This window comes from Suncus etruscus, chromosome 14 (assembly GCF_024139225.1).
Source record: "Suncus etruscus isolate mSunEtr1 chromosome 14, mSunEtr1.pri.cur, whole genome shotgun sequence".
Classification (NCBI taxonomy): domain Eukaryota; kingdom Metazoa; phylum Chordata; class Mammalia; order Eulipotyphla; family Soricidae; genus Suncus; species Suncus etruscus.
The window spans coordinates 32,763,994-32,790,635 of record NC_064861.1 but is presented as its reverse complement, the minus strand read 5'-3'; the positions used below and the strand labels follow the sequence as shown (position 1 = coordinate 32,790,635).

Below are 26,642 nucleotides of genomic sequence, written 5' to 3'. Positions count from 1 at the left end.
CAAAGTTAAAAAAAAAAATTCAGGGGTCAGAGCAATAGCACAGTAGTAGGGAGTTTGCCTTGCATGCAGCTGATCCGGGGCAGAGAGTTTGATCCCCAGTGTCCCAGATGGTCCCCCAAGCCAGGAGCAATTTCTGAGTGTATAGCCAGGAGTATTCCCTGAGCATCACCAGTGTGGCCAAACAACAACAACAACAACAACAAAAATCAAAATAATAGATAAAAAGAAGGGACTAAGTGTAGAGATAAAACAGGACTCCTACAAATTTTGTTTATGTTGGGTGGATGGGTACGTGGAAGATCATTATACAGTGCCATCTGCTTTTTATATAGAAAAATTCTATAATAAGTGCAAGTTAAACACAACCACAAAGAAAATCTTAAAAAACACACAGAAATCATAACTTCATGTGATTTTTGCTCACACATAAAATAAAAAACAAGTTACATGTTGGGCTAAGGGATAGCACAGGAGGTAGGGTGCTTGTCTTGAATTAGACAGACCTGAGTTCAATCCCTGGCATCATAAGGTTCCCTACGCACTGACGGGATTAATTCCTGAGTGCAGAGCCAGGAGTACCACTGAGCATCGCCAGTTGTGGGCCCCCCAAAAAGTCACATGCTATTAAGTAGTATTGTTACTTACAGCAAGATCTACAAGATGGAGCTTCCCCATCCTGACATGCATGTTGCCATCAACACCTTTCTCACTGCATTCAATAGTAATTGTAAAGATAGCATGAGAGCGAGAACTGTGTTCATTCATATTAGTTGCACCAACAGAACCTTAAATAAATGGGAAAAAATGTTAAGTATAGTATCACTGAATATCTTTAAAAAATAAACTATCCAGAAATATTTAATATATCTGCATATAAGTAACAATACAAAGTATTTCATTTCATTACAGTAAAAAGCATAACTAAATTATAAATGTTTGTATATTTAGGCAATATTAGTATTTATCTTACAGTTACAATGACAGCAAAAACACCTAGGTTTTTCACATTAAGAAAGCAATTTTGGGGGCTATTTTTTTTGGGGGGGAGCACACTCAGAGGTACTGGCTCTGTGCTCAAAGATCACTCCTGTTGGACTTGACAGACCATATGGAGTGGCAGAGATCAAACCTGGGTTGGTCCTGTGCAAAGCAAATGCCCTTCTTACTGTACTATGCTCTAGCCTCCTAAAGAGACAGTTTTAAAATGATTCAATTCCAGGTATTGGGGCCGGAGAGAGAGCACAGCGGCGTTTGCCTTGCAAGCAGCCGACCCAGGACCTAAGATGGTTGGTTCGAATCCTGGCGTCCCATATGGTCCCCTGTGCCTGCCAGGAGCGATTTCTTTTCTGAGCAGATAGCCAGGAGTAACCCCTGAGCACCGCTGGGTGTGGCCCAAAAACAAACAAACAAACAAACAAACAAAAAACAAAAAAAAATTCCAGGTATTTTAGGTTAAAATCAAATAACTAGTTTATATTACAATACAATAAATAATTTGAAAGGTGTGTTGGGACCCAAGTAGAGCACATCTTTTACATGTATGAGGCCCTGGGTTTAATCCCAGAACTCCCACTGCCACCCACACCACTCACATAACAAACAGACTTTGTATATTCAAGTGTCTCCCAAAGGTATTATAACCTAAGAATAAACTACAAAAGTATTTTCACAAAGATATTCAAGGCAACGCTGTTCACAACAGAGACCAAAGAGATCAGAAACAAGAGGACAGTGATTTATCTATTAGAATAGTCATAAAATTAAACAAAATAAGACACATGTTTATAACTTAGAAAGATGCTCTGCTCATAACAGGAACTGAAAACAGAAGATAAATATAGTAAGATCCTGTTTTTATAAAAACAAAGGCATCCATTCAAATATGTCAGATATGCAGTATTTACTATGAATATACTGTATAAAGTGTGTTTCAGGGCCACAAAGGCCAAAGTGATACATAGTGCAGCAGATAGAGCATTTTGCTTTGCACATGACCTACTCAGGTTCAATCCCAGGCATCCCATATGGTCTATCAACTGCCACGAGAAGTGATCCCTGAATGCAGAGCCAGGAGTAAACTCTGAGCATCACCAGTGTGGCACGTGTGCGTGCGCGCACGCGCACACACACACACAGAGTGTGTTCTTTTACAAATGGCCAAAAGGTACATAAAAAAAATGCTCACACACACACACACAGTGTGTTCTTTTACAAATGGCCAAAAGGTACATAAAAAAAAATGCTCCACATCACTAATTATGCAAATTAAAGCATTATGCAAATAAAAACAACAATGAGGTACTATTTCATACCACAGAGACTGGCACACATCACAAAGTACAAGAACAATCAGTGCTGGCAGGGATGTGGAGAGAAAGAAACTCTCACTGCTGGTGGGAATGTAGTCTTGTTCAGCCTTTATGGAAAACAAATGGAGATTCCTTAAAAGACTGGAAATTGAGCTCCCATATGATCCAGCTCTACCACTCCTAGAGATATACTCTAAGAACACAAAAACATATATAAAAAACATACATAAAAATACAAAAATGCCTTCCTCACACCTATATTCATTGCAGCACTATTTACAATAGTCAGAATCTGGAAACCAAGATGCCCTTCAACAGATGAATGGCTACAGAAACTGGTACATATACACAGTGGAATATTATACAGCCATCAGGAGAGATGAAGTCATGAAATTTCCCTATACATGAATGGACATAGAAACTATTATGCTGAGTAAAATAAGTCAGAGGGAGAGAGATAGATGCAGAATAGTCTCACTCATCTATGGGTTTTAAGAAAAATAAAAAATATTATTGTGGGCCCGGAGAGATAGCACAACGGCGTTTGCCTTGCAAGCAGCTGATCCAGGACCAAAGGTGGTTGGTTCGAATCCCAGTGTCACATATGGTCCCCCGTGCCTGCCGGGAGCTATTTCTGAGCAGACAGCCAGGAGTAACCCCTGAGCACCGCCGGGTGTGGCCCAAAAACCAAAACAAAACAAAAAATATATATATATTATTGTATGGGGCCGGAGAGACAGCATGGAGGTAGTGCATTTGCCTTGCATGCAGAAGGTAAGGTCAGTAGTTCAAATCCTGGCATCCCATATGATCCCTGAGTCTGCCAGGAGAGATTTCTGAACATGGAGCCAGGAGTAACACCTGAACACTGCCAGGTGTGATCCAAAAAAAAAAAAATTATTGTAATAATGCCCAGAAACCATAGAGATGAAGGCTGAAAGGACTGGTTCACTATATAAAGTTCACCACAAATGTGGTAAGTGCAGGTAAAGAAATAATTACAGTGACAACTATCATGACAGTATTAATGAGTGAGAGAAGTAGAATGCCTGTCTTGAACACAGGCGGAGGGTGAGGGGGATTGGGGACATTGGTAGTGGGAATGTTGCACTGGTGAAGGGAAGGTTCTTTTTATGACTGAAACCCAATTATAATCATGTTTGTAATCATGGTGCTTAAAGATTTTTAAAAAATTTAAAAAGGGGGGGGCCGGGAAGGTGGCGCTAGAGGTAGGGTGTCTGCCTTGCAAGCGCTAGCGTAGGACGGACCGTGGTTCGATCCCCTGGCATCCCATATGGTCCCCCCAAGCCAGGAGCGACTTCTGAGCGCATAGCCAGGAGTAACCCCTGAGTATCAAACGGGTGTGGCCGAAAAACCAAAACAAAACAGAAAAAAATTTAAAAAGGGTGTGTTTCTTTTTAATATAAAAGACACAACTTTGATCTTTTTAAATATAAAAAAAATTTTATTTGGGGGTTATTCAAGGCCTTGAATAACTTGAGTAGGCCTCAGGGCCTACTCCTGACTCTGTGCTCCAGGATCATTTCTGGCTGGCTTAGGATACCAGGATTGAACCAGTCAGATGCATGCAAAGCAAGCACCCCAAACCTGTTATGCTATCTCTCTGGCCCTTCAAGCCCAAGTATTTTAAAAACATTATTTTACCAATGGAATAATTATATTCCTACTATTTTTCATAAAGCCACTTTTCTAGGGGCCAGAGAGATAGCATAGAGGTAGGGCGTTTGCCTTGCATGCAGAATGGTGGTTCAATCCCTGCATCCCATTTGGTCCCCCAAACCTGCCAGGAGCAATGATTTCTGAGCATAGAGCCAGGAGTAACTCCTGAGTGCTGGTTTTTGGGTGTGACCCAAAAACCAAACCAAAATAAACAAGAAAGCCACTTTTCCAGTAAGCATGCTTTCATAATTTAATAACAAAATATCTTTTCTTGGCATACGGCTTCACTAGAAGCCATTAAAAGGAGGTAAATAAAAATTTACTGAAAAAATTTTAAAATGGGGCCCGGAGAGATAGCACAGCGGCGTTTGCCTTGCAAGCAGCCGATCCAGGGCCAAAGGTGGTTGGTTCGAATCCCGGTGTCCCATATGGTCCCCTGTGCCTGCCAGGAGCTATTTCTGAGCAGACAGCCAGGAGTAACCCCTGAGCACCGCCGAGTGTGGCCCAAAAACCAAAAAAAAAAAAAATTTTTTTTTAAATGATTGAGTCCATACTTTACTTTCCTATTCTTGTATATATGTATATATGATAAATGTATATATAAATTTTCACATTTCTGTAAAGTAAACCTAGGATCTCATACATGCAAGGCAAGTAAGTACTCTATTATTAAACTATATTCCTGGCCCTATTCTCCTTAAAATCAAATTATGGTTATATGAATGCTTCCAGAAATATTAAAAAGCCACTAAACTTGGCAGTAATCAATTAATATAGCAAAATATAGCAATACTATATTTCCAGTATTAGTAGTGATATGTGATCCATATTTACATGTTTTTCCACTTAACATTCTTTTCTATACATATTTTTCCATGTAAAAATAAATTGGGGGGCCAGGTACACCAGGTAGGGTATTTGCCTTGCCAACCAAAATTCAATTTTCAGTAGTCCATAAGGTCCAACAAGCCCCATCAGAAGTAATTCCTGAGCCAGGAGTAAACCCTAATCATTACCAGGTGCTATGCCTACTCCCCCAAAAAAGAAGTGTTTGGGGTTGGAGTGATGGACAGTAAGTAAGGCACTGCTTGCCTGCACTGGGCTGACCCATGCTCAATCCACAGCATCCCATATGGTCCCAAGCACTGCTAGGAGTGATTCCTGACTGCAGAATCAGGAGCATCACTGGTTGTAGCCCAACAACTTAAAAAAAAAAAAAAACAAACTTAAAAGGCTGAAGTAATAATAGTACAGAGGATAGGGCATGTATTTGTCTTGCATACAGCCAACCCAGGTTTGATCCCTGACATCCCTATATGGTCCCTGACTACCACCAAGAGTAATTCCTTAAAGTAAAGCCAGAAGATAACTCCTGTACATTACATGGTATGGCCCCAGACAAAACACTTAAAAATTTTTTACGGAAATTGATTTTACTATACCTTTACTGAGAATAATTTGAGATTTCTCTCTTTTTGGTGTGTGTGGTTTTTGGGTCACACCCAGCAGTGCTCAGGGGTTATTCCTGGCTCCATGCTCAGAAATTGCTCCTGGCAGGCACAGGAGACCATATGGGATGCCGGGATTTGAATCAATGACCTTCTGCATGAAAGGCAAACGCTTTACCTCCATGCTATCTCTCTGGCCCCTATTTTCTCTTTTTAACATAATTTCCCTCAAATATACTTTTCCAAGGGCCAGAGTGGTAGATAGCACAGCAGTAGGGTGTTTGCCTTGCATGTGGCCAACCCGGAAAGAACCCAGGTTCGATCCCCAGCATCCCATATGGTCCCTGAGCAATTTCTGAACACAGAGCCAGGTGTAACCCCAGAGCATTGTCTGTTATTGCCCCAAAACAAAACAAAACAAAACAAACAAACAAACAAACAAATCAGATAGTACCCCTAGTAAAAAGCTTGCTTTGCATGAGGTCAGGTTGGATCCTTAAAACCCCATATGGTCCCCTGAGCACCAGCAGAAATAATTTTTGTGTACAGACTCAGGAGCTTACCATTGAGCATCACCAGATTAGACCCCAAAACAAAAACAAAATGTTAATCATTTCTAAATTATGAAAAAACTTACAAACTGTGTATCAATTATATATATGTGTGTGTGTATATATATATATATATATGTGTGTGTGTATATATGTAGTTTTCTGGATTGATTCCTACCCACTGATTCAGGCCCCTATTTCTATAAAATTTTTTTGCCTTAAAAATACAGTCTTGGGGCCAGAGCAATAGCACAACGGTATGGCACAACGATATGGCATTTGCCTTGCATACAGCTGACCCAGAATGGACCTTGGGTTATATCCCCTGGCGTCCCATATGGTCCTCCAAGCCAGAGAAGTTTCTGAGCGCATAGCCAGGAGTAACCACTGAGCATCATGGGTGTGGCCCATAAACAAAACAAAACAAAAATAGTCTTTTTATTTTTATTTTTTATTTTTGGGTCACACCTGGCAATGCTCAGGAGTTACTCCTGGCTATGCGCTCAGAAACCAGCCCTGGCAGGCAAGGGGGACCATATGGGATGCTAGGATTCAAACTACAATCTGTCCTGAATCGGCTGCTTGCAAGGCAAATGCCCTACTGCTGTGCTATCTCTCCGGCCCCAAAAATACACTCTTGATGGGGTAGAGAGATAGTACAGCGGTTGGGCTTTTGCCTTGCATGCGGCTGACCCGGGAGGAACCTGGTTCGATTCCTGGCATCCCATGTGGTCCCCCACAGTCTGTCAGGGTGATTTCTGAGTGGCCCCTGGGCGCTGCCGGATGTAGCCCAAAATCAATCAATCAATTAATAAATAAAGTTTAAAAAAAGACAAGTGGGCTGAAGTGATAGCACAGTTGGTAATAGGGCACTTGCCCTGCACACAACCAGCCTGGGTTTGATCCCAACATGCCACATTGTCCCCTGTGCACCACCAGAAGTAATTCCTGAGTGCAAAACCAGGAGTAAACCCTCAACAGCCAGTTGTAGTTCAAACAACAACAACAAAAACCTGTTGTTGTGTTGCTGCGGATCAAAGTCAGGGTCTCATACAAGTAAAGCATGTGCATTATCACTAGCTACATTTCTAGTCCCATGTTTTCATTTAAAGCAGTAGCTCTTAGTGATTTATCCTCCTCCCAAGCCTGGTGATGCTGAGAGGGTGGAAATGGGGGATGCTCAGGATCATGTCATGACAGGGATCAAACGAAGGCTGCTACTGGGCTTCTACAAAGTATTACCGTAGCCTGCTGTGCCATCCTTCTGTTCCCCCACCAATGCTGTACTGTTTTGTTCTTGAAATTTACTAAATTTGAACATGATAACATTTTAGCTCTATATTGAAGCCCTTCTATTATGGAAATATTCTTTTATGTGGGGGTGCCATACCCAACACCACTCAAGGGTTACTCCTGCTCTGCATTGAGAAATCACTCTTGGCAGGCTCGGGAACTAGATGGGATGATAGGGATTGAACCTGGGTCTGTCCTGGATCAGCTACGTGCAAAGCAAATGCCCTACTACTGTACTATTGTTCCATCCCCTATTGTGGAAATATTCCTTTTTTGTTTTGTTTTGTTCTGTTTTGTTTTTTGGGGGGCTCACACCAGCAGCGCTCAGGGGTTACTCCTGGCACTATGCTCAGAAATCACTCCTGGCAGACTCGGGGGACCATATGGGATGCTGGGATTCAAACCACTGACCACCTGCATGCAAGGCAAATGCCTTACCTCCATGCTATCTCTCCGGCCCCAATTGAGGAAATATTCTTAACTCTATTAAGAGAATTTTATTTCTCTTATACTGTCAGGTGCAGACCAACATCCTCCACTATGCAAATGTCTAACTTAAAAAATAGTAGTGGGGCCGGGAAGGTGGCGCTAGAGGTAAGGTGTCTGCCTTGCAAGCGCTAGCCTAGGACGGACCGCGGTTCGATCCCCCGGTGTCCCATATGGTTCCCCCAAGCCAGGGGCAATTTCTGAGCGCATAGCCAGAAGTAACCCCTGAGCGTCAAACGGGTGTGGCCCAAAAACCAAAAAAAAAAAAAAAAAAAAATAGTAGTAACAAAAATAACTAGGCTTTGTGGAAAACAAGAGTTGCAAGGGGAATGGGAAGGAAGAGCAGGAAATAATGAATCTTGTAACAGTAACAGCTTTAGAGCTTTAGTGGTAGTGAAGAACATACACAGAAAAAGAGACTGCACTCATAAAACTTACTAAATACTATAAACCAGTCTTAAATCAACTGAAAGTAGTAAATTGCTTAATTAAGCAATATATAAACATGTTTATATAAAATTTTAAAAATAGAAATATAGAAAGTAAATACTTCCTACATTTCCCCAAAGATAAGCAAATCAAAAGTTCTCTCATTCTGCACTTCACCTAGACAAATATACACAAAAATACCAAAAATATACTGTTTAATACAAATATCAAAATACCTTGTTTAACCTGTAGCTTTTAACATATATAATTAGGATAATACAGCGCATACTGTTTAGCAATTTGCTTATGTAGTAATTTAATCATTTATCTTGAAAGTCTTTAAATGTCTCTACATATAAAATTAACTGTTTTCAACAGCTTTGTTACAATGCATGGTATTTTTATACCATAATTATATAACCAGTGTCATAATAATTAAATTTTACCACATATTTGCTATTACAAATAATGTCAACGTTGAGTCCTTTTTTGTTTATATGTAAAACTTCATTCTAGAATCTATATGCAGAATTAGAATGACTGAATCAAAAAGAATGCATTTTAAAAACATTTTCAACAAATATTATTACATGTCTCTTCAAAAGGTTGCAGTGGCTTGCTCTTCAAACCTACATGCTTCCTTGAATAGGCATCATGCTTACTTGTTTATTTCTTTGTTTACCTTTCTTCAACTCTAGAGAAAACTGTGTTCTATTTTGGGGAGTGGTGGAACCACAGCCAGGAGTGTTTAGGGCTTACTCATGGTTTTACACTCAGGGAATGATTCCTGGCAGGTTCAGGGGACCTATATAGGGTACCAGGGATTGAACCTGGGTCACTGGCAAGGCAAGTGCCCTCCCTGCCTTATTATCTCTGACCACCCACCTCCCAGTGTCTTCTCTTTTTTTCTTTCCCTTTTCTTGTTTTATTGGGGGGGGGGGGCGCTAGGAGACCACACCAGAAATGCTCAGAAGTTACTTCTGGCTCTGAGCTCAGGAATAACTCCCAACAAGGCTCAGAAACCATATGAGATGCTGGGGATTGAATCCACAAGTAGGTCATATGCAAGGCAAACAATAAACCCTCTGTACTACCTCTCTAATTCCTCAGTATTCTCTCTTAAACACATACTTCTTTCTCTTCTACAATTTTCTAAGTAAGTTTCCATTAAAAAGTTCTTGTTTCGGGCCCGGAGAGATAGCACAGCGGCGTTTGCCTTGCAAGCAGCCGATCCAGGACCAAAGGTGGTTGGTTCGAATCCCAGTGTCCCATATGGTCCCCCGTGCCTGCCAGGAGCTATTTCTGAGCAGACAGCCAGGAGTAACCCCTGAGCACCACCGGGTGTGGCCCAAAAACAAAAAACAAACAAACAAACAAAAATTTCTTGTTTCACCAAAAAACAATGTAGCACTAAACATTCCCATCATAGTGTCCACTTCTTCTTTTTACCTCCCAAAATGAGTAAAATTATCTATAATCGTTTTAAAATACATTCTGTGGAGTCAGTCTGATAGCACAGAGGGTGGGGTATTTGCCTTGCATGTGATAGACCCAGGTTCAATCCCCTGCATCCCATATGGTCCCCAAGTCTGCCAGTAGTGATTCCTGAGCAGAGCCAGGTATAACCCCTGAGCACTGCTGGATGTGGACCCCAAGCCATAAAAGTATTCTTCCTGATTACTTGGTGTATTTGAACATCCTTTTATCTGCTTGCTGCTGTGTATAGTTCTTCTGTGAATAATTATTCATATATACTGTTTGCTCATTTTCCTGTCAAGGTATGGTCTTTTCAACACTCAAACAAACTAACACAAAAACAACCTCATCAAGCAGTGAAGAGAAAAGCTGACCACTTTCTCAAAGGAGACATATAGATGGTCAATAGACACTTAAAAACACACTCTTCATTAATGCTTACTAATTCAAACACTCTCAGCTCCTTATTGAGGAGTGTATATAACATTGGAAAAGTAAAACTAAGCTTAGTTTTCTCACACATAAAATAAAAATTTAATAACATCCTAGTTCATTGTGAAGATCAAAAGAGATTACAATGGTCTGAGCAGTAGTATAGCAAATAAGGAGGACACTTGACTTGCAACCTGGTGTTGAATACCCAGCAACCCATATGGTCCTCACAACCCCTCCAAGAATGATTCCTGAGTGTGAAGCCAGGAGTAACTCCTGAGAATTGGTTGGGGTAGACCCAACCACCCAAAACAGAGATAAAGTTACAAAGGACTTACCAGAGAATAATAACCCAATAAATGTCACCTATATATATTTGGTGGAGGGGTCCACACTCATCTGTGCTCAGTGGTTAACTCCTAGCTCTGCACTCAGAAATTACTCCTGGCAGGCTCGGGGATCATATGGAATGCCAGGGACAGGACCTGGGTCGGTCGCATGCAAAGCAAACATCCTACCCACTGTGCTACTACTCTGATACCAATATTATTATAGCTAATCGAGACAATTATAAGGTTACAAAGATCTTACTATTACTAAGAAACAAAATTTGGTCAGCATCAAACAGACTCTCTGATATCTTTCATTCATAATACTTTCTCCACATAAAAATTTTCAAAGAGGGGTCGGACCAATAGCACAGCAAAAGGGTGTGTGCCTTGCACAAGGTTGACAGACCTCAGTTCGATTCCCGGCTTCCCATATGATCCCCCAAGCCAGCAGCGATTTCTGAGTGCATAGCCAGGGGTAACCCCTGAGTGTCACCAGGTGTGGCCCAAAAAACAAAAACAAAAAAAATTTTTTTTTTCAAAAAGTTTTCAAGAAATCAAAAATGAAGATCCAGGGCTCAAGAAATAGTATAGTAAGTAGGTTTCTTATCTTGCAAACAGCCAACCTGGATTCAATTCCTGGCATCCCAAATGGTCCCCCAAGCACCACCAGGAGTGATTTCCTGAATGCATAGCCAGTAGTAAGCCCAGGCCCCACTGGGTGAGGCCTAAAAACAATAAATAAAAGTGAAGATTTGTATGAGGTAAAGTGTCATATCAGTTACTTCTAAGTCTATTTAACATAGATATTTAATCCCAATTACCACACTTACGATTTTTGTGGCCTAGTGTCATAATTCTATCCATATCGTCAGCGTTGTTTACCACATAAGCTGATAAATCTTTGATATAAACTCCTACATCAGGTCTTTCTTTAACCTAAAAAAGAAAAAACCAAGAAATTGTCTTATATACATATACATAATTATTCCAATTTTCACTTATATTATGTATCCTTACTGCTAAGAATATGGTGATGAATTAGATAGAATCCCTAAGATCCTAAAGTCAAAACTGACAGGAAGAACATACAGATGAAAAATTATTTTGATTGTGAAATGACCTAAAAATAAAAAAGAAAATAATCTAAGAATATAGGAGAGTTAGCAGGACCAGATAGTACAGTGGGCATAGTGCTTGCCTTGCATGTGGCTGCCCCAGGTTCAATCCCCACTACCCTATGTGGTCCCCAAACCTTTTCTAGGAGTGATCCCTGAGCATAAAACCAGAGAAGTCCTGAGAACTGCCAGGTGTGGTTCAAAATTTTTTTTTTAATTTTTAAAATGATTTAAAATTTACTGGTTTTAAGATAATATGGTAATGGGGCCGAAGAGATAGCATGGAGGTAAGGCGTTTGCCTTTCATGCAGAAGGTCATTGGTTCGAATCCCAGCATCCTATATGGTCCCCCGAGCCTGCCAGGAGCGATTTCTGTGTGTGGAGCCAGGAGTAACCCCTGAGTGCTGCTGGGTGTGACCCAAAAACAAAAACAAAAACAGAAAAATCATGTTGGGTGCCAGGGCTATATCAATTTCTCTAACATTCTATTTTATTATTTGATTTATGAGCTACATCAGGGCTTACACCTGGCTCAGCGCTAAAGGTTATTTCCAGGGGTGCTTGGAGAACCACATGTAGTGCTGGGGATCAAACCCAGGTCAGCTGTGTGCAAAGTAAACACCTTACCTGTTGTACTATCCCTCTAGATTCTAATACTTTTATATATTTAGACAGTGCTCAGAGCTTACTCTTCGCTCTGTACTTAGGGAATCCCTCTTGGCAGGCTCAAGGGATCCTACGAGGGTGCTAAGGATCAAGTCTGGGTCAGTCGTGCACAAGGCAAGTCCCTAACTACTATACTGTCACTCCAACTCTGCCTCATTTTAAACATCTACTCTCACTTTTTTTTTTTCCTTTTTTGTCACATCCAGAAATGTTCCGAGATTAATCCCAGCTCTGCATTCAGGAATCACTCCTGGCAATACCATATGAGATGCCAGGGATTGAACCCTACTTGGTAACATGCAAGGCAAGTGAGTTACCTGATTTACTATCTCTCCAGTCCCTACTCTCACTTTCTATGTTTATCTTAAAAACAAAGAGGTCTTCAATCTGGCATTACTTGGCAAAGTCTAAGACCATTTCAAAACACAACATGATATAAATTTAAGATTTATTAAAAGCAGATAACATATCGAATAGGAAAGACAAACATGCACAGAAATGGAGAGAAATAAGCTGAGTAAAATGAGTCAAAGGGTGAGAGACATACATAGAATAATCATACTCATTTGCAGGATTATTTTTGTAAAAATTCACCATAATGAGACTAATACACAAAGACAACAGAAATAAAGGCCAGGAGGACTAGTCCTTGTGGCAAGGACTCTAAACAGGAACTGGATGCTGAAAGGAGGTAAAATGATATGCATGATACAGTCTTAGTAATAGTTTTCTGAAAGGGTATCTCAGCAAACAATGGAGTCTAAAAGGAAAAAAGGGGATGAGAGAAAGAGAGAGAGAAAGAGAGAGAGAGAGAGAGCAAGTAAAGAAAAATGTCTGCCACAGAGGTTGGCTGAAAGTGTGGAGGGAAATTGGGAACACTGGTGGTAGAAAATTCAACACTGATGAAGGGTGGGTGTTAGAACAATGTATTAATCTCAACAATCAATAACTTCTTAACTCTGTATATAACGGTGATTCAAGAAAAGAAAAAGACATATGGGGCCAGAAAGATAGTACAGAGGGTAGGTAGATCACTTGTCTTGCACACAAACAGGGTTTTATTCCATCACCCCAGATGGTCCCCCAAGCACTGCCAGGAGTAATTCCTGAGTGCAGAGCCAGCCATTACCCTTGAGTATTACTGGGTATGGCCCCAAAATCAAATAAATAAAAAATGTATTAGACAGATTTATCATTTATAAATCTTATTGAAGGATAGTCCAAGAGACAAAATAAGATATGTGATTCCATATAGGGACAATGGATCTTATATATTTGAAAATAAATCTGATTCGTAATTGTACAAAAATGATTATATTCCCTCTAAGATATTTTTATGTACAATAAGACAACTAAATTTTAAAAGAGAAAAATACAGAATTAGGAGCCGGAATAACAGCACAGAGGTAGGGCATTTGACTTGCACACAGCTGACCTGGGACAGGCCCGGGTTCAAGCCCTAGCATCCCGTATGTCCCCCATGCCTGCCAGGAACAATTTCTGAGTGCAGAGCCAGGAGTAACCCCTGAGTGTCCCCAGGTGTGGTCCAACAACCAAAAAAATAAAAACAGAATTAACAAAGTATCCATAAAAACTAAAGAGAATGATGAGTAAACAAATGAACAAACAAAAACTTAGGGGCCAGAGATGGCATTCTCTGGATAAAGCACATGCTTTTCATAGCAGAAAGCCTGATTTCCATGCTAATCCTGCATGACTGCCTGAGCAATTCTCAATCCCTGAGCCAGGAGTACCTTCTAAAGTCTTCCAGATGTGGAAGGAAGTGGAAAGAAAAGAGAGGGGGAGAGGGAAAGGGGAAAGGAGGAAATTTAGTTTTGTCTCTACACAGAACAGGGCAAGAATTTTACTTCTTCCTTTCACCCTGAATTAATCCATTCAAAAACTGACTGAAACTCTGATGAACAAAGCTTTCAACAAAAGTGGTGGGTGGGCATGGGATGAATACCCATACTGGAGGTAAAGAAATGCCCAAGCCGGGCCCGGAGAGATAGCACAGAGGCATTTGCCTTGCAAGCAGCCGATCCAGGACCAAAGGTGGTTGGTTCAAATCCCGGTGTCCCATATGGTCCCCCGTGCCTGCCAGGAGCTATTTCTGAGCAGACAGCCAGGAGTGATCCCTGAGCAATGCCGGGTGTGGCCCCAAAACTGAAAAAAAAAAAAAAAAAAGAAAGGCCCAAGCCAAACAACCCTCTGTAAGATAACATGCAATCATGAAGGCATTTCAAGATTTGTAACTATATTTATTCCCTGACAAGAAGATGAGGTTGTGCCAGATACAAGAATACAATCCTACACTTACAAATCTATAACAAGAGGTAATAAAATACAGGATATAGGGTTGGGGGCACTTGTACAGTGGGTAGGGTTCTTGCCTTGTACATGACTGACGCAGATTCAATCGCTGTCACCCCAAATGGTCCCTCAAGCTATCAGGAGTAATCCCTGAACACAGGGCTAGGAGTAAACCTTGAACACCACTGGGTATGTCCCCAAAAACATCACCAAAGAAAAAGAAAATATAAAGTATAAACAAGGTTCAGAGAAACTTGAAAGCACTATCTCGGCAAATGCTTATAACCTTCCTGGTGGACAGACACCATATTAGACCTCACTCGTCATAGTAACAGACCCTACAGGCAAATTCTTGAGGCAAACTCTACTCACCCCTAGCAAAGAGCTGTGCTACCTGGGAATTCAGAATCATTTAAAAAGATTGTTTCTGGGGCCGGGCGGTGGCGCTCGAGGTAAGGTGCCTGCCTTACCTGCGCTAGCCTAGGAGAAGGACCGCAGTTCGATCCCCCGGCGTCCCATATGGTCCCCCCAAGCCAGGAGCGACTTCTGAGCGCATAGCCAGGAGTAACCCCTGAGCGTCACCGGGTGTGGCCCAAAAACCAAAAAAAAAAAAAAAAAAAAAAAAAGATTGTTTCTGATTACCACTGGACCTGAAACCCAACCAGTCCACATCAAACCACTAGCAAGCAAATCATACCCCTAAAGAGAAGAGAGAGTACTTGGAGACCTTCCAACACATTGCCAGTTAGCAATGAGGTTCCAGTACCTCTTTGTGCTCCTCTGCCAGCTCTGGACATTGTACTCTGTCACCACCTGGTTGGAGAAATGGTACAGCAAGTAGGGCACTTGCCTTAAACACAGCCAACTCAAGTTCAATCCCCCACATTGCCCCAAGACCTGCCAGGAGTGATCACTGAGCACAGAACAGGAAGAAGCCTTTAGCATAGGCAGTCATGGCCCCAAAACAAAACAATACACTCAAAAGTTTTCATCTCAAGTTTTAACCACTCTCTGTGACGAAATCTGTTCAGCCCTCAGGACAGAAACTGAAACAGAATGTTCCCCTTTACCTTTTTCTCTTCCAAGTCTTGAGATCCTTCCAAAAACATGCCTGCATTTCTGTACATACTAATCACTTCAGAGAGATACAACTTTTGTATTTTGATCAAACCTGCACAGTTTATAATTGTCCTCTAAATGTATAAATGAAATATGAACGTATTTCACCATCGAAGTGGCACTCTCAGTTAAAGTACAAATTGATTACAATAAGTTTTCTGTACCAAGTTTAGTAAACACTTAGCATCTGGCTCCATAGTTGTTTTGGGAAATTAACCATCAGATATGCCTGAACATAACTGCATATGTAACCTGATACAAGTACAAGACTATTGCAGAATCATTTTTAACAGCAAAAATAAATAAATAAAACCTAAGTATTCAACAACAGAAATCTAGCTTAAATAAATAACAAAAACAAAACAAAATAAAGAGTAAGGTGCTTGTCTTACATGTGGCCAGCCCTGATTCAGTCCTGGCACTCTACAGTTCCTAAGTACTGCCAGGAATAGCCCCTAAGCACCAATTGGTATGGTGCAACCTACCCCCCAAGAGTAATTTATTTTTGCACTAATATGGAAATATGAACAATATGTTGCTCAATAAGGAAAATAAAGTGTAATGAGGGCTGAAAAGTAATTCCAAAACAATTTTCAACAGATCAATAGATGATAGGATTTTCATATGCAAAAGAATAAAGTTCTAGGTTTGCCTCACACTGTATGTGAAAATTACCAGTAACTAAAAAAGTGAAACCAAGAAGCTAGAGAAGGGGGCCGGAGAGATAGCATGGAGGTAAGGCATTTGCCTTTCATGCAGGAGGTCATCGGTTCGAATCCTGGCGCCCATATGGTCCCCCGTGCCTGCCAGGAGCAATTTCTGAGCCTGGAGCCAGGAATAACCCCTGAGCACTGCCGGGTGTGACCCAAAAACCACAAAAAAAAAAAAAAAAAAAAGAAGCTGGAGAAAAAGAGCAACAGATAAAATGCTTGCCTTGCACAGAGCCAACCCAGGGTTTGATTCCCAGGACTGTACATAGTCCTCTGTGCCTCATAAGATATGATCCGAAAGCACAAAGCCAGGAGTAAGTAGTGAGTGCAGAGTCAAGAGTACCACTGGGTGTGGCCCCACCAAAAAGCAAAACAAAAACCCAAGAACTATTAAAAATCATGGTAAAGGGCCCGGAGAGATAGCACAGTGGCGTTTGCCTTGCAAGCAGCCGATCCAGGACCAAAGGTGGTTGGTTTCAAATCCCGGTGTCCCATATGGTCCCCGTGCCTGCCAGGAGCTATTTATGAGCAGACAGCCAGGAGTAACCCTGAGCACAGCTGAGTGTGGCCCAAAATCAAAAAAAAAAAAAAAAATCATGGTAAAATAAAAGTTGTATTTTCATAACCTTAAAGAAAATAGTTTTTGGGGGGCCGGAGAGATAGCATGGAGGTAAGTCGTTTGCCTTTCATGCAGGAGTCATTGGTTCGAATCCCGGCGCCCCAATATGGTCCCCCTGTGCCTTCCAGGAGCAATTTCTGAGCCTGGAGCCAGAAATAACCCCTGAGCACTGCCGTGGGTGTGACCCCAAAAAAATCACACAAAAAAAAAAAAAGAAAAGAAAATAGTTTTTGACGTAACCCAAAAAAACCCACAAGAAATAAAGATAAATATAGATAAATCAAACATGTACTTCAGAGATATCATCAGGAAAAATAACCCAACTATCTACAGGTGGGAGAAAGCTTTTACAAAATATTATCTGGGCAGTGACTCATATGTAGAGTACACACCTTCCTAATCAAACAAATAAGTACCTTTGACAGACAAATATCAAAAGAAGTGTGACCTCCAGGGAATGTGACCTCTGGTAAGCACTGCAGCAAAGCATGAGCTCCAAGAATCATCACAACTACAGGTGTGAGCACCACAATCATACCTCTGTATGAGCTCCAATACTCAGAGTATCAAAAGGCAGAAAACACAGAAAACAATTACATTTTGGGGGGAGGGTCATACCTGGCAGCGCTCAGGGGTTACTCCTGGCTCCACACTCAGAAATCACTCCTGGGGCCGGGTAGGTGGCGCTGGAGGTAAGGTGTCTGCCTTGCAAGCGCTAGCCAAGGAAGGACCGCGGTTCGATCCCCCGGCGTCCCATATGGTCCCCCCAAGCCAGGGGCAATTTCTGAGCGCATAGCCAGGAGTAACCCCTGAGCGTCAAACGGGTGTGGCCCAAAAACAAAAAAAAAAAAAAAAGAAATCACTCCTACCAGGATTCAAACCAATGACCTTCTACGTGAAAGGCAAACACCTTACCTCCGTGCTATCTCTCCGGCCCCAATTACATATTTTTTAAAACCAGACTTATTCAAAAATTTGTACCATGGGGGCAGAGTGAGAGGGCAGTAGGGCATTTGCTTTGCATGCATGCTGCATGCTGCTGATCTGAGACAGACCCAAGTTCAGTCCCCAACACCCCATATGGTTCCCAAGCATGCCAGGAGCGATTCTCTGAGTGCAGAGCCAGTAATAACCCGAGTGCCACTGGGTATGACCCAAAAACAGGAAGGGAAACTTTGAATAAACAGGCTCAGATTCAGCAAATAAATAAATAAATAAAATTTATAAATTGGTACATGAGGCTTTTCATCTGACAAGTATAGTTGGCTTTCACATTTTATAAAGCATAATTTCATGAAGGCTAAAGCGATACATAGTACAGGCAAGTAGGGTACTTGCCTTGCACACGGAACATAGATTAGGGTTCAATACCTAGCACCCTATATGATCCTCCAAGACAACCAGGAGGGATCCCCTGAGCACTGCCACTTATGGCCCAAAAATACAAAAATTAAAGTAAATTTTTGGTTTAAAATAAATTCTAGAGGGGCCGCCGGAGCTATAGTGCAGCGATAGGGAGTTTGCTTTCACGCAGATGATCCAGGACGGACCTTGGTTCAATCCCAGAAGTCCCATACGGTCCCCCAAGCCAGGGCAGATTTCTGAGCACATAGCCAGGAGTAAACCCTGGAGCGACACTGGGTGTGGCCCAAACACCCCCCCACCAAAAAAAATCTAGAGTTTAAAGCATTTATAACATAGAATGAAACTTAACAAAATCAGCAAATGAATGTTCATAGTTGCTTATTTGTAACAGCTCAAAATTATAAAACAGTCCACAATAGCCTTTAGTAGGTAAGTGCTAATCTACCATATTTGACATATACCACCATACAGTTTACAACACCATTCAGTACTGCTGAGCTCTGAGTAAGACCTGAGCACCAGCAGATGTGACCCAAATCTCAGTCCCCATCCCAAGAAAAAAGCTACAGAAAAAAAATGAATATAAAAAAAATGTAAAAACTGGGGCCAGAGGGGCCGGAGAGGATAGCATGAGGTAAGGCGTTTGCCTTTCATGCTAAAAGATGGCGATTCTAATCCCGGCATTCCATATCGTCCCTGTGCCTGCAAGGGGCGATTTCTGAGTGTAAAGCCAGGAGTAACCCCAGAGCACTGCCATGGTGTGACCCAAAAACAAAAACCAAAAAACTGGGGCCAGAGTGATAGCATAGCATTTAGGACATTTGCCCTTGCACACAGCCAACCCTGACCCAGGTTCAATTCCTGACATCCCATATGGTCCCCCGAGTCTGCCAGGGGCAATATTTGAGCACAGAGCCAGGAGTAACCTCTAAATGCCACTGGTATGGCCCAAAACCAAACAAACAAACAAACAAAAAATCAAAGCTGAACAAGATCTGTGGATGAATCAACAATGAATACCCTGGCTGTAATACTCTACTACAAGAAACTTATAAAATGCTGTCATTGGGGAAACTAGGGTAGGATATACATGTGTAAAAGGTGATTTCTCTATATTATTTCTTGAAACTGCAAATGAATTTATAATTAACTCACAAAAAAAATTTTTTAATATAGATGGCAGTTTTTATTTTTTAAGACATATTTGTGTTTACATAAAAGAACACTAAAAGGATGTAAAGTAGGGTGGGGCAAATGGGGAAGGAAAAAGACATCAACCCAAAAATGTTCATGTTTTTTTTTTTTCTGAGCTGTCTGTTTGGTCATATTCCTGGTTACAAAAAAAGATATTAATTACACTGTCAAACATTTTAAAAATTTTATTAAAAGAACCTTAGTATTGTAAACACTATATTACTTTGCAAAGCATTTCACTATTTTTAAGCATTTTAAAATTTTAAAAAGTGATTAAAAGCATCACTTTTAATTAATCTTACCTCTAATCTCTGTGTTTGATCCTTGCCCAAAAGATCACGAAAACTTCTTCATTATATATTTCCAAATAAGACACACGAACCAAAAATCTATAAATAAAATTTCATTTATAAAATGTAAGAGTGAAATATTTCTTTACTGTTATTCTTTTTATTATTGATTCACTGTGAATTGTGAAATTACAACGTGATTATAATTGAGTTTCAGGAATACAATATTTAAACACTAATCCCCTCCATTCACCCAGTGTCTACCTCCCTTTCATTAGTGGTCCCAGTTTCCCTCCCATCCTACAGACTGCCTTATGGCAGACACTTTTCCTCTTTCTTTTTTCCTTTTAGGCACTGTAGTTTGCAGTCTGTTACCTATAGTGCCTCATTCGTATCACTTTACCTTCTTTCAGCTCCCAGTTCTCATCCCAGGATGATCACTTCCCCCTATCACTGTCACAGTCTATCCTACCTCCATTCTGCCAAGCTTCCTACCATAGTAAGAGAAGGAAAATTCTCCTGACCTTTGTTTCTATGGTCTTTGGGTTATTCTTCTATGTTTCTTTATATCCACAAATGTGAGTGATCATTTTGTGTCTATCCCTCTTCCCACTAACTATTTCTCTAAGCATGATATTCTCCAGATCCATCTATGTGTCAGCGTATTTCCTGACTTTCTCTTTTCTTTTTTGTTTTTTTTGTTTGTTTTTTGGGCCACACCCAGTGACGCTCAGGAGCCACTCCTGGCTATGGCTCTGGCTTGGGGGGGAAACCATATGGGATGCCGGGGAACATACCCAGCTAAATCCTGGGTCAGCCGCATACAAAGCAAATACCCTACCGCTGCACCACGCTCCGGCCCCAACTTCACCTTAGCTGTGTAGTATTCCACTACATATATGTCTCATAGTTTATCTAGTTGTCTGTTCTTGGGCAACAGTGAAATATTTCTACAATCAATTCTAACTATGTATATAAATTTTTACCTATATGGTTTTCCTAATTTTGTCCTTCTCAATATTAATAATATCAAAATTACTTTACCTTGTATCACCCTCTGCTTTTGCAATGTGACCAAATATGTGAGCAAACGAATTTGGAATGATTCCTCTAAGTTCAGGAACAGCTCGAACACCTTCCATTGTGAAAGTTTTGCCTGTTCCAGTTTGTCCCATATGCAAAAATAGTCCCTGAAAAAGATTAAAAAAAAGAGTAACCTTTTAGATCTAATACTATAAATAAACAGCTCTGAAAATTTAATTATTTGGACCCTATGATACAACTGATTTTCTGGACTGACAAGAATTCTAGCACAAATTTCACCTTTAACATCAGCAATTACAATATTATAATTCTGCACCACATTTTACTAATTCACCACATTTTACCGATTTTAAATAACTAGTCAATAGGTGGCGCTACAGGTAAGGCGTGAGCCTAGAACAGACCGAGGTTCGATCCCTCAGCGTCCCATATGGTCCCTCCCCTAGGCCAGGAGCGATTTCTGAGCACATAGCCAGGAGTAATCCCTGAGCATCAATGGGTGTGGCCCAAAACCAAAATAACTAGTCAATAAATATTCATGTTAATAAAAGTATCCCTAGTCAAGTGAATGGCTGAAAGGCCTGCTGTCTGCTTTGCATGCAAGTTCAATCCAATCTCCTAACCACTACTGGAAGTAACCCATAAAATAAAAGTGACTCACATTGAGGCTGGAGCGATAGACCAGCAGTAAGGCGTTTGCCTTGCACATGGCCAACACAGGACGGAACCTGGTTGAACCCCAGTATCCCATATGGTCTCCCAAGCCTGCCAGGAGCAACTTCTGAGTACAAAGCCAGGTAAACCCTGAGCAATGCCGGGTGTGGCCCAAGTCCCCCTCCCCCCCAAAAAAGTGACTCACATCTCCTAGTAAGAAAATATACCCCAAATCATAAATTAAAAATATTACATTATTAACCTGGCTCAGGCCTCAGAAGAACGGGCATTGTCCATTCACCCCTGCATACCATCTACGAAACAACCACAGCTGTCTATAACATCACCTGCAAGCAATCCTTTACCAGGGAAGACTGTACCGCTCCCCTGGCATCAACTTACTCTGAAGAGGGTTCCCTTAACACCCAGAAGACTTAACAGCAACAAGAACCTGCTTTCAGGGTTCACTTCTAATTGTGAGGTGAAACTAGAGGACACTCCACATCATCCTGACTTCAATGTAGAATATGCACAGAATCCAGGATCTTTAACTACAGAAACATGACGCCAACAACAGCGATTGTGCAAAAAAAAAATTTTTTTTTTAATGGAACCACAGAGAATGACTCGTCTTGGACAACCTAGTATGTGCCTGGAGCCCACAGCTGGTCTTATGCCAGAAAACTTCAGGGGAAACTTCTCCTTGTATTTAGACCAAGGCTTTTCCTTTCCATTTCCCCCATATATTGCTGGGCCTATGCAAACAATTACCACTCTAACATCATTTTTACTGTATTTCTTTCATTGTTATCCTTAAAAAAAAAAAAAGAGCTTACTAAACCTTCAAATAGGGCTTTAATGAGTTCATTGATGATTCAATAATCTTCAAAAATATACTTGCTACTGAGCTTTTCTTTCTTTTCTCTTTCATCTCTTTAGTTTTTCTTTCTATTTTTTAATAACTTTGCCTTTGTTCTTCCTGAAACAAATGTTTCAACTATGTGATATATTTTCTTTAAATAAATAAAAAACATTACATTATAATTCATTTCTAACTATAAGAGTTTCATATGCTAATTACTTCTTATTGGAGCCAAAGAGACAGCTCAAAGGGCTGGAGTCTATGCTTACCAAAAAGAAGTCTCAAGTTCAATTACTAGCATTGCTTAATCCCCCTAGACATTAAGACACTAATACATGTAGAGCTCCCAAGCACTGCTAGATATGGCCCCCTCAAAAGCTACTTAATATCTAAGTATATGTATTAAATTGAAAAAGATAGTATGGTTACAGCAAATACACAGATATACACACAGGTCCTGTGTGAAAATATCCATGTGAATGTTCTTATCTGCCACTTTTAGTCATTTAATGTATGGTAAGATCTACCCAGACCCTGACGGGGGATAGAAATAACCACTCTCAAAAACCAAAAAAATAAAAAATAAAAAAGGGGCTGGAGAGACAGCATGGAGGTAGGGTGTTTGCCTTGCATGAAGGATGGTGGTTCGAATCCCAGCATCCCATATGGTCCCCTGAGCCTGCCAGGAGCAATTTCTGAGCATAGAGCCAGGAGTAACCCCTGAGTGCTACCAGGTGTGACCCAAAAACCCAACCTCCCCCCCCACAAAAAAAAACACTCTACATGATAAGAACCAAGGGAAACAATTTACTTCAAGAAATCACCCTAAATGTTAATTTTTTTTTTCCCTAATCCTACAATGTGATTTTATTTGGGGAGGGGCACAACCAGCAGCACTCAAAAGTTATTTCTGGCTCTGTGCTCAGAAATCACTCCTGGCAAGCTCAGGGATGCAGAGATCAAATCTAGGTCAGCTGTGTGCAAAGCAGTACCCTACCCACTGTGCTATTGCTATGGGACCCTACAATGTGTTATTTTTAAAAATATAGGGACTACCCATAACAGTACTTGGAGTGTCTGAGAACATTTACCAGCAATGTACCACCAGTCTCCTTATGCAGGCACAACGGTCCAGTGCTCAGGAGCTACCAAGGTCATGGTTAGGAAAACATAAGGTGCAGGGGATTAAACCCAGAGATCATTTACGTCAGCATGTGCTCTATGCCATATCCTTGATCTTACTTTGTTTTGCTTCCAGGCATGGGAGATGGTGGTGGTGAAAGAGGCTTCACCACTGGTGGTGCTAAAGGAGAGCCTGAGAAATGCTACTAGCAAAACCTGACCTGACATCTGAGCCTAATGGTTTACATAGGGGACTTCAGAGGGCCATCTGGTATACAGAGGATGGAATTTAAGAGTCTCATGATGCTAGATATGCCCGCTAGTTCTTATCTCTCTCCTCTCTTTTCCTCCCTCTTTCTCCCTTCCCTCCGTCTCTCAAGTTACAGGGAGCTAACTCAAAAAGGAAAGGCATCCAGAAGATGTCAAAATGGCTAAATTCTGGGGCCAGAATGAGAGCACAGTGGTAGAGTGTTAGCCTTGCATGCGGCCAACCAGGACAGATTCAGGTTCGATCCCTGGCATCCCATATGGTCCCGAGCCTGCCAGGAACAATTTCTGAGCCTAGAGCCAGGAGTAACCCCTGAGCACTGCCAGGTGTGGCCCAAAAACAAAACAAAAAGGCTAAATGCACTTGCTGGCAAGCACAAAATGGTAATAAATTCAAATCCCAGTGCTATCCCTTGCATTGAAGTGGTCATGACAACCCTGATTTTTATGATCCCTGAAGAGAAGGACCTCAAGGAAAATTTAGTTGGTTTGCATCCCATTTGGTCCCCCAAGCCTCACAGGAGTGATTTCTGAGTGCAGAGCCAGGAGCAACCCCTGAGTGCCACTGGGTGTGGTCCAAACACCCAAAGGAAAGATAAAAAAAAAAAAAAAAAAAAAAAACTTAATTGGTTTAAGGCCCTTACCTGGCAAGCACAAAACTTCTGTTAGGAATCCCTTAGGAGAAAGCGTTTATAGATGGCTTAGTGACTCAGAAAGTGTCAACCATAAATGTGAGTTTGGGATCTAATCACCAGTGCCTCCAATGCACCTAAGTGATCTTGACTGCCACACAACCTGGGGTACCCGGGGAGGGGAAGTTTATTTTTTGATGTGATAATTATTACAGGTAATTATACATATATTTTTTCTAATTTTCTTTAAACATGATTTACAAAGTTGTTAATAATACAGTCATTCTGGGCATTGCCTATTCTAACACCAATCCTACCATCTCGGTGACCTTCCCTACACCACTGTCACCAGTTTCTCACCCTCCCACCCCAAATTCTGTCCCCTTATCAGGCAAAAAAAAAAAAATAATAACTTATTTTATATTTCTTGTTACAACAAAATGAGTATTAAACATATAATTTAAACTTTTGAGGAGCAAGAACAATAGTACAGTGAGTAGGACATTTGCCTTGCATGCAGATGACCTGAATTCGATATCCACCATCCCGTTTGGTCCCCAAACACTGCTAGGAATAATTCCTGAACACAGAGCCAGGAGTAACCTCTGAGCAACGTTAGACATAACCCCAAAACAAAAATATAAACTTTCTTTTGGGGGGTCACACCTGGCAGCACTCAGGGTTACTCCTGGTTCTATGCTCAGAAATCGCTCCTGGCAGGCTCGGGGGACCATATGGGATGCCGGGATTCAAACCACTGATCTTCTGCATGAAAGGCAAACACCTTACCCCCATGCTATATCTCTGGCCCAAAATATAAACTTTTTAATAAAGTCACTCATTCAACAAAAGCATAACACCCAAGTGTTAAGTAGCAAGTGCTAATTTGGGATTGCTCTAGGTACCAGGAATAATGATAAATTAAACAAATAGAATCTTAACTTTATGGAATGTGTCATCTTTTTTTTTTTTTTTTTTTTTTTTTTTTTGGTTTTTGGGTCACACCCGGCAGTGCTCAGGGGTTACTCCTGGCTCCATGCTCAGAAATTGCTCCTGGCAGGCACGGGGGACCATATGGGATGCCGGGATTTGAACCGATGACCTTCTGCATGAAAGGCAAACGCCTTACCTCCATGCTATCTCTCCGGCCCCATGGAATGTGTCATCTTAAGGAAGAGATATTCATCAAATAATTATAAGTAGGGTGAAAGCTAGGAATGGGAAATAAGGTTCTAGATAGAAATAAAGGGTATCATCTAAACAGAACTGAAGTTGTTGGAAGAAAGAGAATAGAGGAAAATCATCAGAAAAGGCTAAGGGTGAAGGCATGATCTGAAATACTAGTTAGAATTAGAAACTGAATGGACAAGAAGCAAGAAAAGAGAGACTGGAACAAACAATGAGACCAGAATGGGAGAAATCAGAGATAGAAAAGGCAAGCAAATGCATACAGAGATAGAGAATACAGCAGAGGCTCTGATTACATTGACACTGAAGATCCAGCTAAGGCTTTTAAAGCTTACCCTAAAAGCCAATCATTCAAAGGAGTTAGATTATATCAAGTGTCCAAAAAAACAGGAGATGTGAAGAATCCAAAGGCCTGAGTGAAAGATGATGTTGACAATAATAAAAGTGAGAAAGGTGGAATTCCAGAGATATTAAGATGATGTAATCAATAATATCTGTGCAATAATATGCAGTAAGGGGAGAAGAAAAAGGAAGAATCAAAGGATTTCAAATGATTTATTTCAACAAGAAGCATATTGTTATGCCATGTGTTGAGATGGTGAAATACAAAGAGTTTAAAAGATAAGATCACTATTTTAGGAGCATATTGAGCCTTATTATTATTTTTTGGGGCCACACCCGGTGGCATTCAGGGATTATTCCTGATTCTGCACTCAGAAATCATTCTTGGAAGGCTTGGGGACCATATGGGATGCCAGGGATCAAACCCAGGTCCAACCTGCGTCAACTGCGTGCAAGGCAAATGCCCTACCACTCTGCTACCACTCTAGCCTCAATTTTAGGAGCATATTGAGCTTTAACTCCTAAAAGCCTAATTCAATGAATTTCAAGTGGCATATCATTTTCAGAATTTTTGTGAAAATAGATTAATTACAATGGAAAATAATTTTTATATGTGGAGATAAAAAAAATTCAAGCTTTTAAAAACTCATTATTTTAATCTCTGTCACTGAGAATATAATTTATTAAGGAACCTAAGGATGGCT

The 26,642-nt window shown here is 40.9% G+C and overlaps 1 protein-coding gene across 1 annotated transcript in view; it reads right to left on the bottom strand.

Moving 5' to 3' along the window:
* KIF3A (kinesin family member 3A) overlaps positions 1 to 26,642 on the bottom strand; it is a 66,111-nt gene that overhangs the window by 26,846 nt on the left and 12,623 nt on the right. Inside the window, 6 exon segments of the mRNA XM_049787372.1 lie at positions 646 to 785; positions 11,267 to 11,372; positions 19,840 to 19,878; positions 19,881 to 19,926; positions 20,872 to 20,999; positions 21,001 to 21,017. Coding sequence (XP_049643329.1) covers positions 646 to 785; positions 11,267 to 11,372; positions 19,840 to 19,878; positions 19,881 to 19,926; positions 20,872 to 20,999; positions 21,001 to 21,017 — 476 coding nt within the window.